This window comes from Varanus komodoensis, unplaced genomic scaffold (genome assembly GCF_004798865.1).
Source record: "Varanus komodoensis strain SLA01 unplaced genomic scaffold, ASM479886v1 scaffold5, whole genome shotgun sequence".
Classification (NCBI taxonomy): Eukaryota; Metazoa; Chordata; class Lepidosauria; order Squamata; family Varanidae; genus Varanus; species Varanus komodoensis.
In genome coordinates this window covers 23,085,639-23,109,160 of record NW_025336087.1, presented here as the reverse complement: position 1 = coordinate 23,109,160, position 23,522 = coordinate 23,085,639, and the positions used below count along the sequence as shown (strand labels likewise).

General features: G+C 40.0%; 1 protein-coding gene across 2 annotated transcripts in view; it reads right to left on the bottom strand.

Moving 5' to 3' along the window:
• LOC123031173 (leucyl and cystinyl aminopeptidase) overlaps positions 1–21,256 on the bottom strand; it is a 57,132-nt gene extending 35,876 nt beyond the window's left edge. The window contains exons 1-3 of one of the 2 annotated variants that reach the window (XM_044445736.1): positions 20,970–21,256; positions 6,443–7,280; positions 3,933–4,071 (exon numbers count right to left, since the gene is read on the bottom strand). In XM_044445736.1, coding sequence (XP_044301671.1) covers positions 3,933–4,071; positions 6,443–7,280; positions 20,970–20,991 — 999 coding nt within the window. In that variant the 5' untranslated portion in view covers positions 20,992–21,256. Of the gene's footprint in view, positions 1–3,932; positions 4,072–6,442; positions 7,281–20,539; positions 20,657–20,969 lie in introns of those variants that run through there. The other variant, XM_044445735.1, reaches the window with a different exon arrangement.
• Between the last annotated feature and the right edge of the window lie 2,266 nt (positions 21,257–23,522).

Here is a 23,522-nt window from a genome sequence, read left to right as displayed (position 1 = left end):
CACTTTGATGTGGTTTCATTATTTTACCCAAGCAGACCCAATTAATTTCATGATAGCATGAGATCACAATGCATATATAATCTCTAATTCATTGGTATTAGCTCAAGAAGTTACTTCTGTTCAAGAATGGCTACAGATTTACAGACTGGGCAAAAGCAATAAGTGTAAACAAGCTGCTGATGATATGTGGTTAAGCTGTGCAAGCATTTTTTTTTCCAAATGGAGTTTTGAGTTTTCTCTCCAATTTTCATTACTAATTACAAATCCATACAAGTGTGCTACCATGTCAAGACGTAACAGTTTGGTATGGACCAAGTAAGCACACTACACAAAGAACATTAAATAAAGAAAACTAATACAAGCAACAGTCTTCAGATTATAGATAATTTGAAGGTACCCGGTATTTACAATAGAGGTTTCATAAAGCAGAGTGGCTAATCACCCTGCTACACAGTTAACATTTCACTGGGAAAGCAAACTTCTTTGATCTGCCAGCCTTTGACTTCTTTCCAACCTTCAGTTTTTCCCAAACTTTTTCATTCTTCAGAACTTTCAGTGTTTCTACCACCAAAAATACCTTGAATTTGAGATCTCTCCAATATTAGCAGATTCTCTACAATATACACTGCATTTGCCAAGCCAAGTAGAAAAATCCTCTAAGAGGATTTCTAAACCATGTTTTTGTGAATGTCTATTGATTTGCCACTAAAATTCTAACCATAGGCTATCATGTCATACAGATCTAGACCACAAACAAGCCACGCTGCGAGACATGATCCAGGTCTGTATATGACAACCCAACAGACAAGTTTACACACTTCAGTAACACACCCTGGCGATAAACTGTCAAATTGCTACACTGATATGGGGTGAAAAAAAATCTGTAACATTTTCCAATGCTTTATTTTTTCGTGGAAAAATTTCCACATGTGTGTTGGTGTGTCTTCATATTTGTCTGCGGTGTTATAATCAATCACATTAAATGGGCTGAATACAGGATAAGATTTTCTTATTCTCCTAGGTTAAGCACTGCAAAACCCTACTGCTCAGTTGCCAATGGAGGAACTGAAGAAATAAGGTATGGCAACCTATTCCAGTGCATACTGCAGTTGGATCCTGGCCTGCTACTGCTAACATTTGTAAGTGACAAGCTAAAAAAAAACAATCTCGAAATAAGACTGTGCTTACAGTTTGTTTCCCTGAAGAACACAAAAATGTAAGAACAGCCATGCTGGAGCAGACTAAGGATCTGCATTCTAGACTAGCATTCTGTTCACACAGTGGCAAACTGATTGTCCGGGGGATCTCATGAGCAGGACATAAAAGCAAAAGCACCCTCCTGCCCACATTCCCCAGCCTGAAACTAGAATGTTCAACTAGTTCTTCAGAATAACATTTTTTCTCAATTTGAAACAGACCCAAGAAACACTGCAGGGAGAGAGAGTGAAAGCTGAAGTCAACTCAGCAAAAGAAAATCAACTGCTGAGCTAAGAAATAAATATCCAAATAGATATCTAATATCCAAAGAAAGCTGATATATCCTAAAAATAGTGTTTTCTTTCAGGTACATTTTTGTTAAATATAACAAATATCAGGAAGTATATGCTAATATATTTGCATTTTTACAAATATTCCAATAAAATAATTTCCACATAGATCTTTGGACATATTTGAACAAAACATTTAAACTATACTGTGTGGATAATTCAATTTCCCTCTAGTATTTCAATTCAAATTGAATTTGCAGTTATTGGGAAAACTCTTGATATATTTATACTGTACACAAAATGGACATGGATGACATGGACCTCAAAATGTGAGATATTTTGTGTGCTTACTGAGGACGCCAAATATCCTCAATAATTGTGTTGGCAACTAAAAATGAGTCAAACATACATACTAAATCAGTTATTATTGAGAGCACTGGAAAATTTTCCAGTGTATACCTTTTCTACAAAACTCACACCAGTTGTTCTGGGAACAACCCACTGTGAGCCTAACAGATGACTGGATTCACTGGTTGTTGTTTGCTCCCTTCATTTCCCTTGGGCCCACAGGCAGTATCCCAGGGGAAATCATGGCAGGACTGAGTCATCTCTCCATTCTATTATGACTGAGAACTGCTCTAGGCTACCAAATGCATTTATTTACTGATTTGCATTTTAATTTTTCTCTAAAACCAGCGAAGGTAGGTTGACAGCTGGTTTTCATGATCCTCATTTTGACAACCACTGACAGCCTTTTCAAAAAACACAGGTGGAGAACGGGAAGTTTTGGACAGGTAACTTTGGAGGGGTGCCTGCTGCCAAAGGGCAACAAGCACACATGCTAGACATTGGCCCAATATGTTCTAAAGAGATTTTCCCCTCTGGTTTGGTTTGGTAGCTGTCAAAGGTGAACTGCCAAGCCAAACCAAAGGACAAGTGATTTATGTTCGTAAATGGGGATAGTGGGATTTATACCACCTTCACAGCAAGATCTTCTGTTCACATCCTCAACAGTCCTTGGGATGATGCAGAGTTTTTACTATTTTCCTTGAGACTCTGGATGTTCAGGAAAGTCCGCAAATGATCCATCCCTTATTTTTCTTCTAGAAAAGGAATTTTTGACAACTGGGACTTTTTGACTGGGACATATACAGTCAGGTCAAAACTCACTTTTGAAGTGGGGCCAAAACTTAGGCAGCTAGCTGTCAAAATTGCTTTTTCTAAGAAAGGGAGCTGGATGCACTTTAGCACTTTTCTGAAAATCTAGAGTCCTGGAATTTTTCTCCTCTTTTTATAATGCTTGCCAGCCACAGACAGACTCTCCAAGATACTGCTCAGGCACTTGGAAGGGGCTGTCAGTGGCTGTCAAACAGGGACCATGAATGAGAGCTCTCAAGCCACCATTCACAATCTCCAAAAGGAGTTTAAAATGTATATAAGCTGTGGGGAACTGAAAACTACTCTTGATGGTGGGGAAGATAGCAAACCAGGCAAACCAGTTATCAGAGATGACTGATACAAATGGTGGCCCAAGGTGAGCTTGGGAAGACCAGCAAGGGGTTTCTGCCACTCTTTTTGAGCATCTCATGGGCTGCTGGACATTAACCATGTTACATCAGTCATGTGGGTTGGTGTAACACAACCCACAGTGTGCAAAACAACCCTTGGAGCAGCTCATGGATTCTCAGGGTGCCTTATCTGAAAAAGGCAGGGTTTACATGACATTGACAACCAGCTATGGGTCACTGTCCATGGTACGTTGTTAGGTTGTGCCAATTAGGTCACTGTGCCTAGCTGCTTACAATGAGTTATCGTGCCATGCAAAGAGTCACTGAATTAAGACTGATCCTGAACTCCTATGTGTCATTACCTTCTCAAAGCCATATCATATCGGCAGAATTGTGTTGTCACATCCTCTATTTAATTTATGAAAAATTTCCCTCACTGTACTCCACAGTACACACAACACTAGAATAACCAAGGAACTATCCAGGGTTTCCATAGTGGCACAGAGCATAACCTGTCTGCATTTGTGCAGCATCATCACAGGTCATATGGTACAGTTAGGGAACTACAGATTCACTGGAAAAGTGGAAATTAATGCAATATCTATCACTAAAGATGAACTGGAAAGGACTATTTCCTTAACGTCTTATTAGCAGATTTCTGAAAGGCCAGATGGTAATGGTCAAAAACAGAATATTAGCTTGGATGGACCTTTTATCTAGCAAGGTTTTTCTGCTGTTATTATTAAGTTATCTTCACCAGACAATGGCCACAGGCTGGAAGTTTTTCTCCACAATGAAAGACTAAAGCACAGAATCTCAGCATAGCAAGTTCTGCACCAGAAAGTGAACGTCTCCTCTTCTGGCAAAAATAATGAACATACCATGGCACAGCAGGAAGGACACCTGTTCCCCAAGAATGAGTAAAGCATGCTTTTACCTTCGGCATATTGGACAGAGCAGTATGTTGCTTTTCTCTCGTGACCTTGATTAGAAAAGTTGCTTTGAATGCTGGTTCATCAAAGCAGGGGAAAGCTAACCTTGCCGCTGAGGGCTCAAACTGAGTTGCTGCAAGCCATCTGAAAAGATGCATAAAAGAATCAAATACATTTAGAAGTTTTAAAATATTGCCACATATCCACAGTAGTAGAAAAATTTATTTTGAAGATTGTTACTTATTGTTCAAGAAAGGCAACTGCTACAGTGTCAAAAGTCTTACAAATACCCGTTGGCTGTATTACTAGAGTATTATGTAAAATTCTAAATATCCTACCTCAAATTGCCCCATGTACTTCCCCTGTTTTATATAAAACATGTGTACCTATGATGCTTAAAACTGTTTTCCATGATCACATATACACTTGCTCTAAGGAGACTTCCACATTGTCAAACATCTGTTTTCCAAAAGTATTAACTAAGGAAAAACAAGACTCTGACACATTTATTCTATACTACAAGTGATTTGGTATTTGCATTTTTCTCAAGACTTGTTAACCAACAACAAATATGACTGTACATTCCCTAATTTTAAGTTCTATACATACTTTCCACAAGGAGGAAAAACTTAGTGAATAAGATACAACATTTTGTTACTTTAAAGTCATTCTAAATTTTGCAATAAATTCTCCTTAAAAATGTCCAATAATGCAGTGAATTAATTCCCCTAAAATGCCCAACACCAAACAAATTAGAACATTATCTAACTCAGATGCCCTTACTTACAATTGCTGATCTTTTCAGGCTATAAACATTAAAAAAAACCTTTATACAGTACTTTGAGTATTCAAAACATATCACATATTTCTTAGTAATCCTCAGACAGTATTATTTAAGGCAGGCCAATATTATGCCATATCAGTGAGACATGCTTCAATCTATCCAAGTTTACAGGAGAGCTAACGTCTGAATTGGGTTTACAGTTAATGGTTAGAATATACACTGCAAATCCCCTCCATAGAACCAACAGCTTTGGGAAAAACCTGTCAGCTATTACATTATCACCTGTACGCAGCCTTCCAAACATTGTACCCAACTTTGTACTTTCTATTGAGTTCACCACACTGGAACATTTATTCACATTAAAGTTTCCTAAACAATCATTCAAAATTTATTTTTGCACTGTAATATAAACCAACACACTTTTTAACACCAGTTTTGCGTGTCAGTACTTGTCTTGCTATTCTCCTGGTCTCTATAGGCAATTTGGAACCACAAAAAGGTGAATGCAAGGAATGCCCTCCAGGCAAATGAGCATGGTGCCAAAGAAAAGAGAGCAGACTCTGTTTCTGCGCCACGGTCTACTTGGCTTCGAAGGAAAGGAGTTCACTCCTCCTACAGCTACTACGGAAGCTAGATGGGGTAAGCAAGGAGAAGCACTGTTCTGTCCCTCCTCCACCAGCCTACTGCGACTTTAGACTGTAAATTTTCTTGCTTGCTTTTACACAAACGAGCCTTCTCTTAGGAGTAAAAAGTAGTCAAGAAAGAAGCTCTTCGAGGCCACTAACTTTGGGAGCTGTTATCAATGAAGTATAGGAACAGTGTCAACCTGAGTTTTTCACATTCTGACAACATGGTCCATTTACAGCAAAAGAAAACCTGTGCCCAAATTTAATCCTGCTCACAGGGTCCAGCACATCCACCTGCTCCACTGGGCAAGACTGAGTGGGCTAAGTGAGTGCTGCTGCTCCAAGGTGCTCTGTGCCTTCACCAAGTGGCACATAACAGCCTGTGCTCCCCTCAGGAACTACTGCATGGAATGAGTACAGGATGCTGCTAACAGAAGGCATGTGGAATAGTTTAAGGAGGGTGCACTCCCAGCCCAACACTTGGCCTTTCCCTTTGGAAAGTGCAGAGCTTGGATGCAACAATGGGTACCTTCCAGAAGCGTTGCATCCTTTCATACAGCTTCCCTTTGGAGAACACCAAGTGAAAGGAAGTAATGGAAACTGCATCCCAAAAGTTCTGCAGCTGCCATGAGGTTGGAGGACCAACTGCCTACCAAATACTAAGAGAAGCCATCCTACAATAGACTCTACAAGAAGCACAGGGAACAAGAGCACTGCTACATCTACCCTGTGATCATCAAAGGACCGAGAAACAAGGTTTCTGAATCTAGCTTATATGAAAGTTAGCTTATATTTCTAAAAGAAAAAAATGAGAATAGTGTTGATTCTAATCAAGGAATAGTAGTGTTTTATTCTCACCCTGGGATTCCTTGGGGATACTACTGAAAACTAGGAAGAGGAGTAGGCCTATTTTTAGTTGGGCTGTGGGCTAGTCAGTCTTAAAGGAAACAGTTATTTTGGTCCACACCTTCATGCAGTTTGATGCTAAGTAAGTGAATTAAATATTCAAATGTGGGTACTGCTTCACTCACAGGACTAATTCATATTTTATATTTAAGTAAGTATATTCTAAACTAGATAGAAATAAATGATTTTCCAAATTTACCTTGTTGAATTGTTGTCCTTATAGGCGACTCTGTAAAAGCCAAAATAAGTGTCTGATAACTCAGAGAAATACTCCATGCTGATATTGTACTGCTGTCCTGTAAGGAGAGCCTCTGGAGCCAAAATTGCAATCTGGTCATTCGTTGGGTATTCCAGGAGCTTCACTGATTTTGGCTGGCTTGAACTTGATGAAGTAAGGGTTACCTTGGTAATATTAAGATGAGAGCTGTGCAGTATTACATGCCAAGTTACCTGGCGAACTTCCACAGTTATCTGAACAGAACCTGAAAATACCTTAGTGGTTAGGTTTGGCTTCAGGACAATATCATAATGCACTGGCACAACGTAACTAGGAAGCCTAAACTGTGCCCACGGAAAGCGTTTTCCATTTGTTGCAAAAGGATATGTATCATCTGTTGTATGGTTCTCCTTGTGACAGCCTTCTTTGGTAAAGGTACATTTGGGGAAAAGATAGATTGCCATTATTACAGAGACAGCTATCACCAAAACAACAGCACAGATCACTGTGGTCCTTACAGATGGCGCAGAACACGACCCATCTGAATTCTGTCTGTAACCAGCTGAGTTATTACGCAGGCCAGTGCTTCTATTCATAAAAGACATTCCCAGAAGTTTAGCTGATGACTCATAATCCTCTTCATCTTCATCCATTTCATGATCTCCGAGACCACGTACAAGAAGCCGAGAACTCCTTGGTTCATACTCCACTTCATCAGGCTCCAATGGATGCAAGCAAGGCTCTTTAGCCAGATCAACCACATCAGGCTCTTCCTCAAACATGCTGTTTTCAATCATATTCCTTGGTAACTGAATTCGATCTACAAAATACAAAAGGAATATGTCCTGCAACCAATAAATGCATAGATGGGTAATTGCATTTTGAGGCTGTTGCTTTACACATAGTTTGCATATACAACAGAGGGCGGAGTCTCATATTATGCTACCCATGTGGGAAACCATAACATGGTTTATACAGTAATATAAACAGTATTATACAGTAAAAATACTGTATACAGTATTACAATATAATAATAATACAGCTGTAAGAAGAAAGAATTGCCTGGTCCATAGATGAACCAGAATGTCCGGAGAGCTCCAACATTGGCCACAGCCAATAATATACAATCACAGAACAGAGACTCAGGAACTGATTCTTGCCATTCTGGCAGCTACATGGAAACATCACTACTGAAACCTTTGACAGCTTTCTACATAGGGCCTCCACTCAATATATTAGCTTTTAGCAGCTACAGCAAATTTAAGTTAAAATTCCACCACCCAACACAGCCTGTTGGAAATCTCATGTTAAATGGTCAGCGGTTTGTTTTTTTTAAATCCCTCTGAGCTTACACAACTACTTTTAATGTGGCCATAAAATGGCATTATGTCCTAATACACTTGTCACATGCCAGTGGCTATTTACAAGCACCACAGACTATTGCCTAACCAAAGCTACAAAGCATTGCAGAAGAAATGACCTCCCCCTGGCCCTTGACTTTTCCACAATTTGGTATGTTGCAATCTGGAATTCAAATGGATTTGAGATGGATACCACTTGATATACACAAGATACTCAAAACTGGAAAGCTACAAATATTTTATTGTGGCACAAAAATGAAGTAAACCAAAATAAACTAGTACTTTCTAAGTCAACTGATTTACCCCATGTTAATACTACATTCAAGCACCTTTGGCTAGAATTCCAGCTATGAGTCTTTTGGGGTAAGTTTTTACCAGCTTTGCACATCTGCATCCAACAAAGTTTGCTCATTCTTTCTGAGAGCTTCAGGCCTGTCATCTTTGGATGGGGATCACTGGTCTTGCCACAGATCCTGAAAGGGTCAAGGGCTGGGTATTCTAAGACAAGATTCAGGTACTTGTTTTTAAACTACTCCAGAGTCAATTTGGCCGTGTGTTCAAAGTTACTGTCTTGCTGAAAGGTGAACCTCCACCTTAGACCCAGGTCCCGTGCAGACTGAAACAAGTCTTCCTCTAGAATTGCTCCTTATTTAACTCCTTGCATCTCGACTCAGTGCTGACCTATTCCCCAGTCCCTGCTGAATAAAAACATTGCTACAACGGCCACCATCATGAGGGGATGGTGTTCTCAGGGCAATGAGCACTACCAGTTTTGTGCCTCACACAGCAATTTGCAGCAAAGCCAGACAGTTCAATTTTGGTCTCATCATACCAGAGAACAGTTTTCCATATGCTTGTTGTTTCCTACATGCCTTTCCACAAACTTCAAATGGGCTTTGATGTGGGTTTGTTTCAACAACAGCTTTCTGCTGGCCACTCCTCCATAAAATCCAGCTACGTGGGGCGCCCAGGTGATCGCTGCCCCATGGACAGTTTCTCCTGTCTCTGTTGTGCAGCTCTCCAGCTCCTTCAGAGTTACCATTGGCCTCTTGGTCTCCAGCTCCTTCAGAGTTACCATTGGCCTGTGTGCTCTTTACCCACTCACTGAGTTTTAGTAGACAGCCTTCTCTAGGCAGAACTGCAGTTGAGCCATATTTTTTCCATTTTGTAATAATGAATTTAGCATTGTTCCAGGAGGCAACCATAGGTTCATATGATTTTTTTAAAATAACCAACCCTCATTAATGCTTCTTTACAACTTTATCTCAGAGCTGTTTTTGATAACTCCTGGTCTTTATGTTGTTTAAATATGTTCTCCAGCAAACTCAGGAGCTTTCCAGAAACAAGTGTAGTTAATCAGAGATCATGTAGCAGTGGAACTACACAGATGTTCTCCATTCAACCACTTTATGTAACTTCTGGCCAGGAGATAAGAAATCAGGCACTGCCAAGATATGAAATATCCTATTGGTGTCTCAGCCTCTTTTGCTTATGTTCTGAGGTGCAACATTTAGATGGAACAGCACAGAGGTAACCTTCTACTCCTTTCGGCCTGCACAAGATACCTTTCATCCTTCAAGTTCAGAGGGTACTGCCAATTGGTCAGGATTGTCCCTCAATGAAGCAAAGCCTGCACCTTTATAGGATGAATCAATATGATGGAAAGGAAAGCCTCTGTGACAGGTTTAATAAGCCATGGTTAAAATTATGGCTCAGTATTGTATCTGAATGCAGCCTCTGCTTTCTGATGAATGTCTCCAAACATTAACTAAGCACTGCTCTTCCATTCTGAAACTATAAGTGGAATAGCAATTGGAGGATGGGTGAAGTGCCAGATGACTGGAAGAGGGCTAATGTTTTCCCTGTCTTCAAAAAGGAGGATCCTGGGAATGACAGACCAGTTAGTATGACATCAGTTCCTAGCCAATAACCTTTTACAGAAATATCTTCTGAGAGCCTCAGAGGATATAAGAGCATCCAAATTTAAACCATGAACAATCTGCATCTAAGATAGCATTACTAGTTAGATAGAAATGTTGTCTGTAAACCTTATTCTGAAGCTTCATTTGAAGATTAAGAATTCCTGGTTCTACAAATATTTATTTATTTATTTAAAACATTTCTATGCCGCCCCCATCGCAACAAAGCCTCAGGACGGCTCACAAAAAATACAAAACTAGATTGGGACTACTAAGGTTCACTTCACCCATTCAGCTAAACTCCAGCTGGCAATACAACAAATGAATCATGACTACCTTAAGACCAGAAGGTAGTCTAGTCATTCTGGGCATTCACTAGAACAATCCCATGCATGGCTACTCTCTGAGTTCCTTTACTCAAGGTGTATACTTGAGCAAGTGAATATTAGTGCAATAAGACAAACGTGTAAACAATTTGGCACACTATTTCTTCATTTGCTACTTATACTACTGCTGCTGCTGACAAGCAAGGCACCTTAAAATAGATTTCCCACCAAACCTTTATTCTAACATCAAGTACAATAGTGCATACATCCAGGACATAATCAATGTGCTTACATAGCACTGCTGAATGTAGAAACTTTATATTGGAATCCGCTGAGTGATCATATCCTCTCTCTCATTTCAGATCACTCAATTATCATGGACTCATTATGCATAATTATGGTTTCTACCAGTCTCCACTAGAGATACTGGCTATAACACAATGATCATATGCATAAGATTGGGCTTTAATAAGTGCATGCTTTCAAGTTTGGTGTCAAAATTAAAACAAAAAAATAAAAAAGTGGAGCAATATGTGCAGCCTAAAAGACAATATGTTTTGACCCATTTCTGTGCATCAAATGGTCTCCTAATTAGAAATAAGGAAGCAATCATAGCAACTACCACAGAAATACGGAAACTGGAAAAGGCTATAGGATAGTAGAGCCATCTAATATTATCTGGAGATTGGAGTACAGAGACAAAACATGCAGTATCCCATTATTTGTTTCCCAGATGCATGCAAACAAAGGCTTCTCCTGCCAGGCACTGTAGACTTTCTTTAGAAGACACAATGTGACTAAAATTACAGCTGCACTACAGTAAGAATTCATTAACACTGTTTATCCATATCTAGGTTGCAAATATTTGACATGGGCCATATGTTTTTAAGGATATACTATGTTTTCTGTTCATAATTCTCAAATGATGTAAGATTTTCTCTCAACAGAAAACTTGCCATGGAACCAACCCTTCTTGCTATGTAATAACTTTTTTCAAAATATATGTTAATAAATAAAACACCAGCTATGCTCATGGTCATCTATAAAAGCTGACTGGCAACAATGGGCAACTAAACTTCATATACACCCAAGTAGAAAAAGTCACTGTGGATGTTCTAGGAATAGGTATGTCATGGATACTAGAGGAAAAATAGGAACTTCATTTCACTTTTGTTTTCTGTTAGATTCATTCTTATCCCATAAATCTTTGCACACTTATTTAAGGATTTTTGTCATGTTTTCTTCCAGTTTAAGATATTACCTTCTTGAACTTAAAAGTCTTGCATTCTAACAACTTTCCTTAATAATTCTGAGGCTCAATCCTATGCATTCAACATCCAATCCTTTGCAATCCAACAGAAAAAAATGTCCACCACTCTCAGATGGCTGGGGCATGCTGCAAGTTGTTGGCCTTATTTCTGCCAAAGCATGCATAGGATTTCACTCTTAATCTTGTGACCTTATGAAATTTGTGGACTGTATCTTGCAAAGAATGCTAAGAGTTTTAACTTCATCCATCCTTGTCACTTTAGCTAACCTCTATTTTACCTCTTTTCTTAACTATTTTTCTGCGCATATTTTGAAGTCACTGACAAACTAGACTAGACTTTGCCCACCTCCTTGTCTCTCAATCCAGAAAACAATAGGTTTGAGAAGAATAGATTCAGATAAAGCCTGGTTAGCTAGTAAAGAGGAAACTTAAAGCAGTGTTGTGTGTGATGCTGAATTTAGAGATGGCAAAGAGAAATATTTTAAGAACAGATTTTTGAGCAATTAATAGCAGATTTGGTCCAAAGACACCAGACTTTAAATAGGATCTCAGGTAAAAAGTCTTGTTTGTGGAATTAGAATTATTCAGAAATACAAAAGAAGAGAAGCAAATATAACATGTAAATTAAATTATAATTTGTTGATTATAATTGAAGTTTAAACTTTAACAACCACTTTCAAGTAGACAATCATGCAATTTAATGAGAATCCTGTGGGTAAATACAAGAGTTAGGTATTTTAGGACAAGGGTATCTGCCCTTACCTTGGCTTCTTTTTATTAGGACAGCCAAAAAGATCAGGCTGGGTGAGATATTAATTTAACAGCATGCTCCTTGAGGATCTCAGAAAGCTTGAGAAAAACAATTCCTTTTTATTGTTCTACCACTACTGTCTGTTTATATTATGCTGTGCTGAATCACATCTTATATGACATATTCAATTTGATTTGAGAAGTTAAAATATTTTTGCAAATACAAATAAGCTGCCAGCACAATCACAATGCGAATGTAATTGCCAGCACTGGATCCACAATACAGACAGGAAATACTCTCTGTATAGAGGATTTCACATTACCAGGTTAGTTGAGCAGCTTAACGTTAATCTAATACCAGGGTTGCGAACACGTCTTCTTAAGAAGCAAACTGCAGTACATAAAGTAGTGGCTAGTAGAGGCTAGCAGTATTCAGGCAACAGCCTTCAATTAAGGAACACATTATCACTTCTCCTTATGAAGTGTATAGATACAGCCCACCCACCCACTTGCATCTATATACCAACACAGCTGCCAAGTGGCCAACATGTCAGAAGGTAAAAGAGGTGATGCAAAAAGGTGTGTGTGTGTGGGAAATGTGTCCCCACAAATATTCATCCTAGAAGGAACCTGCCAATATATTTCTTTGGCCCACTCTTCCCAAAGGCACTTGAGGATGTATGCAAGGTCATCTGTATACCCAAGCATACAAATGGCAATATAAAAACTCACCCAAATGTTCTAAGTGTTAATGTCAATGTAGTCCACTTTAAGTTAACCAGAAAACTCATGACAACGTATCGGCTAAAAAGCTAATATGTAATGCCATGCTAATAATTGGGGGCTCCCACTGAGCTTCCACTCAATAGCTATCTTAACAAAGTCCAAAGAATAAGAAAAACCTTCCAAATTTGTGCATTTGAAAACCTTATTAATCTTAATAGGAAGTAAAGCACATGCTCAAATCTTCTCTGGGTGAAATAAATGCATCAGAGTGCCTGACTGTAGCCTAAACAGGAGTTCACCCATTTCTTAAAAACTTATCTTGCATTTTCCCCATGTACAAACAGAAGTTATCACAGTAAGCATATAAAGGCAATTCATTCTTTAGGACCAAAACCAGGTTTTAAATGTCATGTTGTGTCCCAATACACCAGCCACTAGATCCTGAACACGTGTACACTTTTTTAAAAAAATAGAAGTTAGCAGCAAAAGAGGGGTCCTTTCTAACTATCTAAAAATAGCTGCATCAGACCTACTGATGGTCTACCTAGTTCCATCAGTCCTCCAAAATGTAATTAGCATAACAGCAATTTATAAAATTATACTGTGAAAGACAGCATCAGCTGGAATTCACCCATACTATCTATAGGCCAAGAACTTCCCACAGAATCAATGTTTGCTTAAGACAGAGAGGATGATGTAAGCCACTTTCAGTTTGTTGTAAGAAAAAAGCAGGACATAAATCAAATAAATAAATATTTGTCACACATAATCTTTACTATTTCCATTATACTAACTATTTTATTGCAACAAAATATTACAACAATATTTAAAGTATCGTAGTTTCCTTTATCTGGAAAAATCCCTCCTTTATTTCAAGTGTTGCTTTTCTCAAATAAAAACATCCGATACTCCAATCACTCCTCTCCCACAGCCTATGATAATAATGAGCACAGTTAAAGCTGCTCAAAAGAAGTATATATATAAATTCAATATACCAAGTGGTAGGATAATGAATAACAAACTGCCATCTCAGGGGAAGAAATGGGGGCACAGCATGCATTAAAATGAAACAAAAACACTATATATTAGTGTCCAAATTAATATTTCCTGTGCTTTATTTAATCTTGACCTATGTTGCAAGCAGGCAAGAAAACTATAGTAGGATTTTCTAGTTCTTGTTGACATTATTTTATTAAATTTAAATTCCACCTTTTTTCCTGAAAGGAAACTAAGGCATACATAATTCTTCTCCTCGTAACAACCCGGTAAGGTACGTTAGGCAGAAAGTAAGTGATTGGCCCAAATTCATCCAAACAGGGACTAGAACCTAGATCTTCAGATTTTTAGTCCAGCACATTAATTCCTACACCACACTTTACCTTTTTTCAGATATAACAGTGGCAAACAGAGGCAAACTGTGGATTACTTAACCCATGAGTTGCAAGAAATGTATGCAAGTCATTTCAGCAACAACCTAAAAACATTACATTTGCAGATTGTCAGGATGATGTTCAACCCCAGGCTCTTTTGATGTTTCATGGTCAAAACAACCCAAAGTTAACCCAAGAATAAAGTATGAATTAATCAACCTAGTGGCCTTCAGAGGCATTTGGGCCACAACTCCCAGAATTCCCATCCAGCAGGGCCATTGATTGGCAATTCTGGGTGTTGCAGTCCAACGATTCTGGAAGGCACAAGGTTGGGTTTCTGCTATAATAGGCAAAAGCTGGAGAAATGCCCATATATAACTCTGTAAGAATAGCTTCTGAAATTTGAAACTATGTTAAGCATTTCTCACCTTATCCATTTATAAAGCTTTGCAATAAAACTCTTCAGGCAACTTTAATTTAAGTTATTTTTAAAATAATGCTATGCTGAACAACTTGTTCTACAGAAATACCTAGATTCTTGTTAACTTGTAACAGACTGAAGAAAAACCTCTAATATATTTGCAAGTAACAGAATTCATGCTTAAAGCAGTTTTTGCTTTGCAATGATTTTGTTATGGTTATCTTCACTGACCATTAAATACTACAGGACAAATAACAATCCATTGAATTAACCAGGAGTTACTTATGCAGGTTTTTGGCAGTTCAACTTAAATTCCTTCACAGGTCTCTATTATGAGCATGTATTCAATGACTTCCTGGAGATGTTTGGATTGTATCCAATGGTGTCTTTGCACCTGCTGAGAAGTTACTGTCACAGACTGAAGTTTCCTTCTCCCTGCAGCCCTTATGCACTCTCCAAAACTGTTCTGAAGGGGTCATCAGTTATGTGATTACAAAATGTTGGCTTCAGCCCTTTTTTGCTTCTGTGTCATCATCAGTATCACCACTCCCATGTGCCAGGAAGAAAAATAAACAAATCAAATTCTACTTTTTCAAATGCGGAGTAACAAGTTCCATGAAAATTCTACACAATTAAGACTGCATATTTAATTACAAGCATTTCCCCTAAATTATTAGATTTCTGAAAGTTGGGAGTGGATAAAAACAAGTTTGTTGAATATCTTGGATCCTGTGCTCTTCTACTCATTTTTTCAAGTGGCAAGAATTAACCATTGTTAATGTTAAAGCAGGTCATGTTCTTGGTTGTTTCATTCTTACAGATCTTCAAAATAAAATTCAAATTTCATCCACTGAAAGTAACAAGTAGCATGACCTATCCCCTTTTAAACAAGGGTACACTCCTACGCAGCTCTTCGAGATTACTATATTTGCATTTCATTCTTCTGCGAAACAGCTGAAAGCACAGTGATCTCCACTCCTCTCAAGTGTACATATGATTACAAACACTGCTCTCTTCATGGGGAACTGTGGGAATACACTGCACATGACTTTGCTGAACTGTTTTCTCCTTTGGGAGGAACTTTATTTATGTGAATACCAAGCAACACAACTGTTCAGAATCCAACCAAAAATCAAACTCAAACACCAAAAACTCAAACACCAAAAGCTATAACATACATAAACAAATGGAATACAGAGACTACAATCAGAACTTCTCTAAAAAGCTCTCTCTCGAAATCCTCCTCCCCACTTCATTTCCAGAGCACAGGAAACATTAATTAGTTGGAAATAAAAGTCTCTTTGCAACTCAGTCTTCATGCACTTCCCACCCATGCAAGAAGGAAACCAAACACACACACAACTGCACACACATGTGATTAATGCAGAAGGACAAATAGAGTCCTTATCTATGTGGCACTTTGCAGGGGATCCCATTGGCCTTGACACAAAATTAGCGTTCCCTTCTTACCAGACCATCAATTCCAACGTTAGGATAAGCATGAGCAGTTCTCATCAAGTGTTGCCATAATATAAACTTTTGGCTTAAATCGGCCTTTTTTCTTGGTGATTTTATATCATTCCAATCCATTGCCAATGTAATTCTACAAAAGGTTTTGTTAGCAAGCCACACAGTTACATTTGTCGTTTCAGTGAAGTACAAAAATAGCAGGGTATGATAATTATCCAGCATTATCCAGCCTCAGAATAGTATGACAGAATTGTTTGAAGCCATCGATGGTATTTATCGTAGAGTTACTATGCTAACGCTTGGCTTTACACTATCTCTCTACAATGACATGATGCTCATACCAGCACATGCCCTGGTAAAACAGATCAAGATGGTATATGTCAGTAGAGCAGACTGAAGTCTTGCCAAATGGTACCTGGATTATGCTCATCTGCATTCTTAATCGAGTTCATCCAAGTATACCCAAGCAGTGATGTGGAAATTAAAACCACTGACATAGAATTATTATTTCTTGTTCTCTCAGCACAGCAGAAATATTAGTTTATTTCTAATTCATTAGGGGGGGAATTTTCTTACCAAACAGCACAATTTCATCCATAGCTTAGGGTACAGTCCTATACATGTAGGGCTTTTTTCTGTCTAAGCAACATTCCTCAGCCAGAATATACCAACTATGCCTAAATACACACAGATTGAAGATGCTGAAAAAATAAAAGTTTGACTTTGAGGACGGGGGCATGGGGGAAGGAAAATAATTTTTAAAACATTCTAGTTAACTGGAACACCACTCATGAGCATTAGCACGCAGTCCTCATGTAAAAAGCCTATGGCTTTCCATCTAATTTCCTAAGGGGAAAGAAATAAGAGAAAGGGGAAAAATAAGACAAACCTTTCCCTCCCCCAAAAGCCTACTGGGAAAGAAGCCAAGTGGGGTGCGGAGAAGGGGGGGTCACAGAAAGAGAGTCACAGGGTGTGGCTCCAGCCACATTGAGTCTGGCTGCCATCCTGCAACTTCCAGGGAAGGGGGGAACCCCAACTTAAAATGGACTGCTTATCTGTCACAAATATTATACACAAAAGATCTCACTTTCTGTGCTTATGGTAAGTAACATTCAGATTCATTCCCATCTGTCAATTTTGGTCCATGACGAGTACTATTTTGATCACTGATAATTTCATTCATTTCTGCAACTTGCGTGGGAGTTTTTTTTACACACAGTAAAAGGAATAAACTCTTTAAAGAGAGTGCTATGACTTGGTTAAAAAGTGCAAGCATGCTTTTTGTCAGACCCTAGAGATTCACAACAACTATAGCAAAGCATTGGAGCAGTAGAATGAAGGTCATAATCCCATCCTGACTAAAGACCAGAACTCATTTGCTTCTTACCACTCCGGATATTTATCAGTGTAAGAACAGAAATGGAAAACATGACTTGATTAGTCTTCAGCCAGATACATATTTATAGGTGCTGTTCTACTGAAAGAGGAGGGAGCTGTTTTCCATGGGGTGCTTGTAGAAAGAGAGCTCCTAATACTACCAATTGTAAAGTATCCTATCCTTTTCTCTGTAAGAAAAAATGTAAAAGCAGCAGTGGATGAACACAGAACAGTTATGAGTGGCAGATGACAGCACTGTCTGGAGTCCCATAAATTCCCTGAATGGGGCAACTTGATAGCACCATCAAACCAAGCTTGGAAGCACTCCTGTGTCTCCTCCTCCTATTTTAAGTGCAGCTGAGCTCCCAAGACTTGAATTCTTCACAACCATAATTGTTTCACAGTGAAGATCACTACATTGTAGTTAATGTCTACAAGCGAAAATGAACCACTAAACATGCTAGTAATACTTGAATGATAACAGATATCTAAGTTATAGTTTGTCTATAATGCAACAGAGATTCACAAACCAGGAGGGTTCTGGGAGAGAGAGTCCTCAATATGCAGTTTAGATATGGCTAAAATAAATTATCTCCAGGAACATAAAACATGCAAAGAGGGCTAAAGGAGCTCAATTGACCCTTTATTTTCCAACCAGTCTCCTGCTCTAAGATGAGCTAGATTTGAGGACACTGCGTTAGAGGAGTTTTCTTCAGGGACCGTTTGCACAGCTACTTTTCCTTTTATTAAGAAGATGCCACATTCTCTACCACTGTCACATAGCTAAAAGTTCCATCCATGTGATCAGTTTGCTGTAATGCATTCCACAGGGGTTGCAAACAAAACTGTGACATGTCTCAGCAAGCTGCCTCACTGAACATTTCATGTACAGACTCCAGATGGCCTATGCTAGAGGTAAAGCAGTTTTCATCATCAGTAACTACTCACTAGAAGTTATTTTCTTGTAGCAGTAATACAAGAATTGAGCACAATGGGAAGAAATAGTGGCCAGAAGGAAGCAAGTACTTAATATTCTTTGACTCCATCTATTCTTATTCTTAATTTTATTTATTCCACCTGTAGCCAAAGCTCTCTAGGTGGTTTGCAACAAAGTATAAAAACAATAATATTCAATAGATAAAAATATTAACAGGAATTAAAAATAAATTTAAAATAGCATAAAAGAACATTAAAAGATACTAAAAAGACAATTAAAAAGATCCAGCCAAGAATAAAAGAAAGGCATCTGGCTAAATGTGTCTGGCCTCTGAATGAACAGGGAGATCTTTAAAGGCCTCCACAAAGAAGGTTGTCTTAACCTGGTACTGAAAAAAGGGCACATTTGGTGCCAGGTAGGCTACAGAAGACAGACTGTTCCAAAGATGGGAGACCATACATTTCTTCCCTGCAAATGCTATGCTGACCAACTGCCTTAATTCCCTCACTCCATAAGCAGACTGAACCAAGGAAAGCCCAGCTGGTGGGCCGCATGTGCTGCATACACCTGAAAATCAGTGTAGTGTTGTGTCAGAGTGCTGTACTGGACTGAGTAGTTCAAATCCTCCACCAACATCCCATGGAGTATAGCATCCTTTTCTTTGCTAGAAATACACCTACAGAGAGAGTGTTTCTGGCTGAGCAGTAATCAAGCCATGTTTTCAGTTTCATTTCTTATACAGATAAAAATCCTTAGCAGTGAGAGTTTCACCAAAAGCATCCACTCCATTTAACTGACACAAAGTTTATTACAGATTTAAATGCCACACTAGTAGTCACTGAATTACCAAATAGTCATTTGGTAGCGACTTTTATTACCATTTTGTTAGAAAGAACTTTTTAAAAAGCAAGAAAAGACTGCGAAAAACATTCCACAGTATTTATGCTAACTTTTAATCCTTTCAATACTAAAATTTTATTAAGAAACCTAATACGTTTATTATTTCTAAGTAAACCTAATAAATTTACTTATTATTTCTCAAGGCTAAACAGTAGCTGGCATTCAACAATAAAAGAGAACAAGTTCACACCTGTTCTTTCATCTACATCCAATATTACATTTTGCCAAACAGATCCCCCCGCCCCCCCAAAAAACCAATTTGATGACACCAACTTAGTTTTCTGCTGTTGGACATTTTAAAATACTTACTGCATTCTACATATGAAGTGTAACTATGAATATACATGAAACAGCATTGTTGATATACTCCTATCAAATTACCTGAAAGCAACTCAAACCTTGCAACTACTATACTGAATCCCTATGAAGGCTTCACAAAAGAAAAACCCATCAGTACCCACATTGTTCAAAATTCATGCACAGAGAACTAAAAAAGTATTCTTGGTTTGTGCAACCCAGGTAAGAGTAACTTTGCTCACATTACCTAAAGATCAGTAATGACTGTAATGTTCGTTTAAGTACCGAATTAAGACCGGAGAAGCTTCTTGCCCCAGATACGTAAGTGGCTTTTCCACCTAGCTCCTATGGACACCCACCGCTCTCCAGATTAGGTCCCCAATAAAGCTAAATTGGTTGGCCTACTGAAGAAGAATCAGTAGCTCCCACGCAAATGCTATCTTCCACCCTAGGATTTTCTATGGTAATAAAAATGATAGAAGCAGCAATAGGAAAACACAAAAGAGTTACAAGTGGCAGGCAATGCGAGGACTGTCCAGAAGGAAGTCTCCAAACACTAGAAAAAGGAAGGCATTGCACGCTTCGTGTGTTTCTCTCTCCTTCAGATGCATCTCACCCAGAAGGAGTTGTAAGAAAACTGGCAGGGTTACGTATAGAAAATGGCATGAGTGTCCCAAAACTTCCACTGAGTGACGCAGAGCAAAGGCGGCACAAACACCCGTTGTCTGGACCCAACCATAAAATTCCGCGCAAACACAATTGCGTGGGGGAAGGGAAAGGAAGCCGAGCGCCTGGATGGTTTTTGCTTGGTAGCGCACAGACGCGCTCGTCTGGAAGCACGCCGAGGGGTCTCCTCTTCTGATGTAACTGGCGTACAGCCCCGGAACCGGGCAGGGAACCCTCCCCGCCGCCCTCCGTGCACTTGGGCGCACCTCAGTTCCAGCCAAACCCTAACCTTCAACAGGAATCCTTTCCAAAGCTGCCACTCGTAGCGCCAACATCCAGGACGTTCTGCTCCAGGACACACGTCTCTCAAGCGAGGAAAAGCCCCCGCTCGCTGCAGTTTCCCCTATGAAGCCTTTTCGTAGCTCGGTTACCTCGAAGCTTTCACGGGGGGTGGGGGAGAGAGGGGCTGGCGCGCGCGCTGCCGCCCCCACGCGCTAACTTTCGGGAAGGAGAGTCCCGACCTTCAGGCTGCTTGGAGCTGCGCGGCCTTGAGAATGCCGCAAGTTTCAGAGCCGGGGCACGGCCTTTCTTGGGCAGCCGCCGAAGGACCGGTTAATTCCTTCAGCTTCAGCAGCAGCAGCAGCAGCAGCAGCAGCAGCAGCGAGCCTGGGTACAGCTGGCGCGCAGAGAGACCAAAGCCCAAGGGGCAGCGTACTCACCGCTACTAGGAAAGGGCTCCATTTTCCTGCTGCGGGGTGACCAAAAGATCAAACGAAAGGAAAAAGAAACACGCGCGCGACGAGCGACCCGAAAGTGTATGGGTGGGGGAACCCGCCTCTGCGGCTCCTCCTCACTCCTTTTTCTCCTCCTCCCGGGCCGGCTGCTGTTTCTGCTGCATGTTGCCCAGCCAAACGCGCCCGCTGGCCTTGCGCTCGCAGAAAAGCTTCATGCAAAAACGGTCGCCGCTGTCAAGCCGTGGAGTAACAACATCCCCTGTGACGGGCGCGGAAGGGAGGGAGGCCGAGAAAGAAGTCGCCGCCCCCGAGTCTGGCTGGTTTCCCCTTCCCGGCAGAGCGGCTCCTGCTTGGTGCTTAGCTGAGCCGCCTTCTAAGGCAGCTCCGCGCATGGACCATTCTTTGCTTCGGGGCTCCTCCGGTCCCTCCCCCGCCAGGGTTGGGCTGCTTGAGGCAGCCGCTACTGTTGGTTGCTGCTCAGGCCGCGGCCTCTTTCCGTTGAGGCTGCAAGAGCAGGCGGTGGAAGAGGAAGCTTGAAACGTCCTCATTCGGTTAAAGCGACGCCATATCCAGAGGATGCCTCCGTCCGACGTTGCGCATTTAACTGCCTTTGCATTTTCCCCTCCCCGTGTCCATCTCAAGAGCTATCCTAGTTTCCTGTATCAAATCACTGCCTGAATTTCCCTCCCAGACCCAGATTAGAACCGGGCCGGGTAAACGCGAGTAAATCTCATTAAATGTAGCTCAACTTTACGAGGAAACAGATTAGGATCGGGCTGTTCAGTCATAAACATAAAGTATGCCTGCAACAGCGTACGTGCTACTTCCGGGAGATACTGTGGCTGTTGAATAATCTTGGGGGTGCGTGTGTCCCCATGGTTTTTGATTCCTGGTGCTTCCCCCTACCCCTCCCCAACTTAAAAAGAAACAACAAAAACTAGCATTACAAGTTCCTGTATGACAGAAGTAAAACAAAATAGAAGATGCGGGTGTAAGTTTTGCAAGCCATATAGGATTACCATAGTACTAACGGGTTTGTTTGTGGTGGGGCTCCTGTGCCTCCGAACAGCTAAATGTCCAGCTGAAATTCAGGAGCCAAAATGTCCCCCTCCTCTGGAACGCAGATGAGTGATGAAAACAGCTTCACCTGCTCTTGTGCAGCTGCTAAATTTTCGGGAGTAAATCTGAGGCTAACATTTACCCTAACATGCCTTTTCGTTAACAAATAGCAACTTGACAATGTGGTTAAGGTGAATTAAGAAAACGTTTCTATAAAACTACTGGAAGCTACTTCATACTGAGGTCAGTCTACATCTAACTAACCAGTTTTGTTAACGCTGTCAGCTGTCAGCTGCTCTTCAGTTTCGGACAAGGTGCCTTCCTAGTTCTACCTGAACCAGTTTTCAAGATTCCCAATTAGTATCCAGTTATGCATGTGGGACTTAAATCCATCCACTGCCAAGTGATATGGAGTGCCAACCCAGTCTTTTCTTTGATTCTTTGGTAGTGTTGGAAGGACAAGAAAGAATATGGACACTTAACAGTTACCTACACAATCAGTCGGCAGTTATCCCTTCCCATCAGAAACTAAGGCAGCCAGCCTGACTTGCTATGTCTGTGTTGGGGAATGAACAATTTGCAAAACTGAATACCAGAAATCCGTATTACCTTTACTTGGCCAAACAGGTAAAAAGCATCTGGACAGCCATCTGAATGTGATGGTGTAACTTAGTGTCTTGCAATAGCAGAGGGCTGGATCCAATGGCCTTCTGGCCCCTTCCAATTCTACTATTCTATGATTACAAAAAGCTTTTGGGATTTCTAGGTCTCCTCCAACAGGCAATATATTGCCCCAAAAGAGCAGGAAGAAAACCCCAGTGAAGTCAGAGTGTTTGCATGTTCAGAGTACCACAAGAAAGTTGGACAGGAGAATATGGAAAAAAGACCTGCTTGCTGCTCTTCGGGGTCATTACTAAAGCCTTCCCCACTTATTTTCCAGGTTCTGAATTTATTCTGCACTGTCCCAAATTTCCTTTGTTATTATGAAAGTTTCTTTTTTTCTCAATTGCTACCCATGGGTCCATTTTCAAGGGGGATTGCAGCTGGGGAAGGTCTAACTGTCCCCTTCCCACATGCTACACTTTACCTGTAACCTTTGCCTATGCATAGTATTCTTTTGTTGCTTTTTGCACACATAAATAAGAAATAAGCTGTTATAAAAGGCTCTGTATCTTGAAATTAAACCCATCGATTTAGGTTTCCTCATTGCAAGTTTTGAAATTTGTTGCTAAACTGCACATAATGTTTAGCATTTCATTTGTGTTCTAAAAAACTAATAGGGTATGCAAATTTACAATGCATTATCCTGAATTATTAAATAGGCATATAAATTTCCTGACTTCTTAGGACTGAATCAATTTTGCTTTTTGCTTTTTTCATTTCTAAATAAGAGAAGAAACATCAACATTATGGCATTTAAACTATTCATTCAATACACATTTCTTTTCTCTCTAAATGTAATGTTACAATATTGTGAGG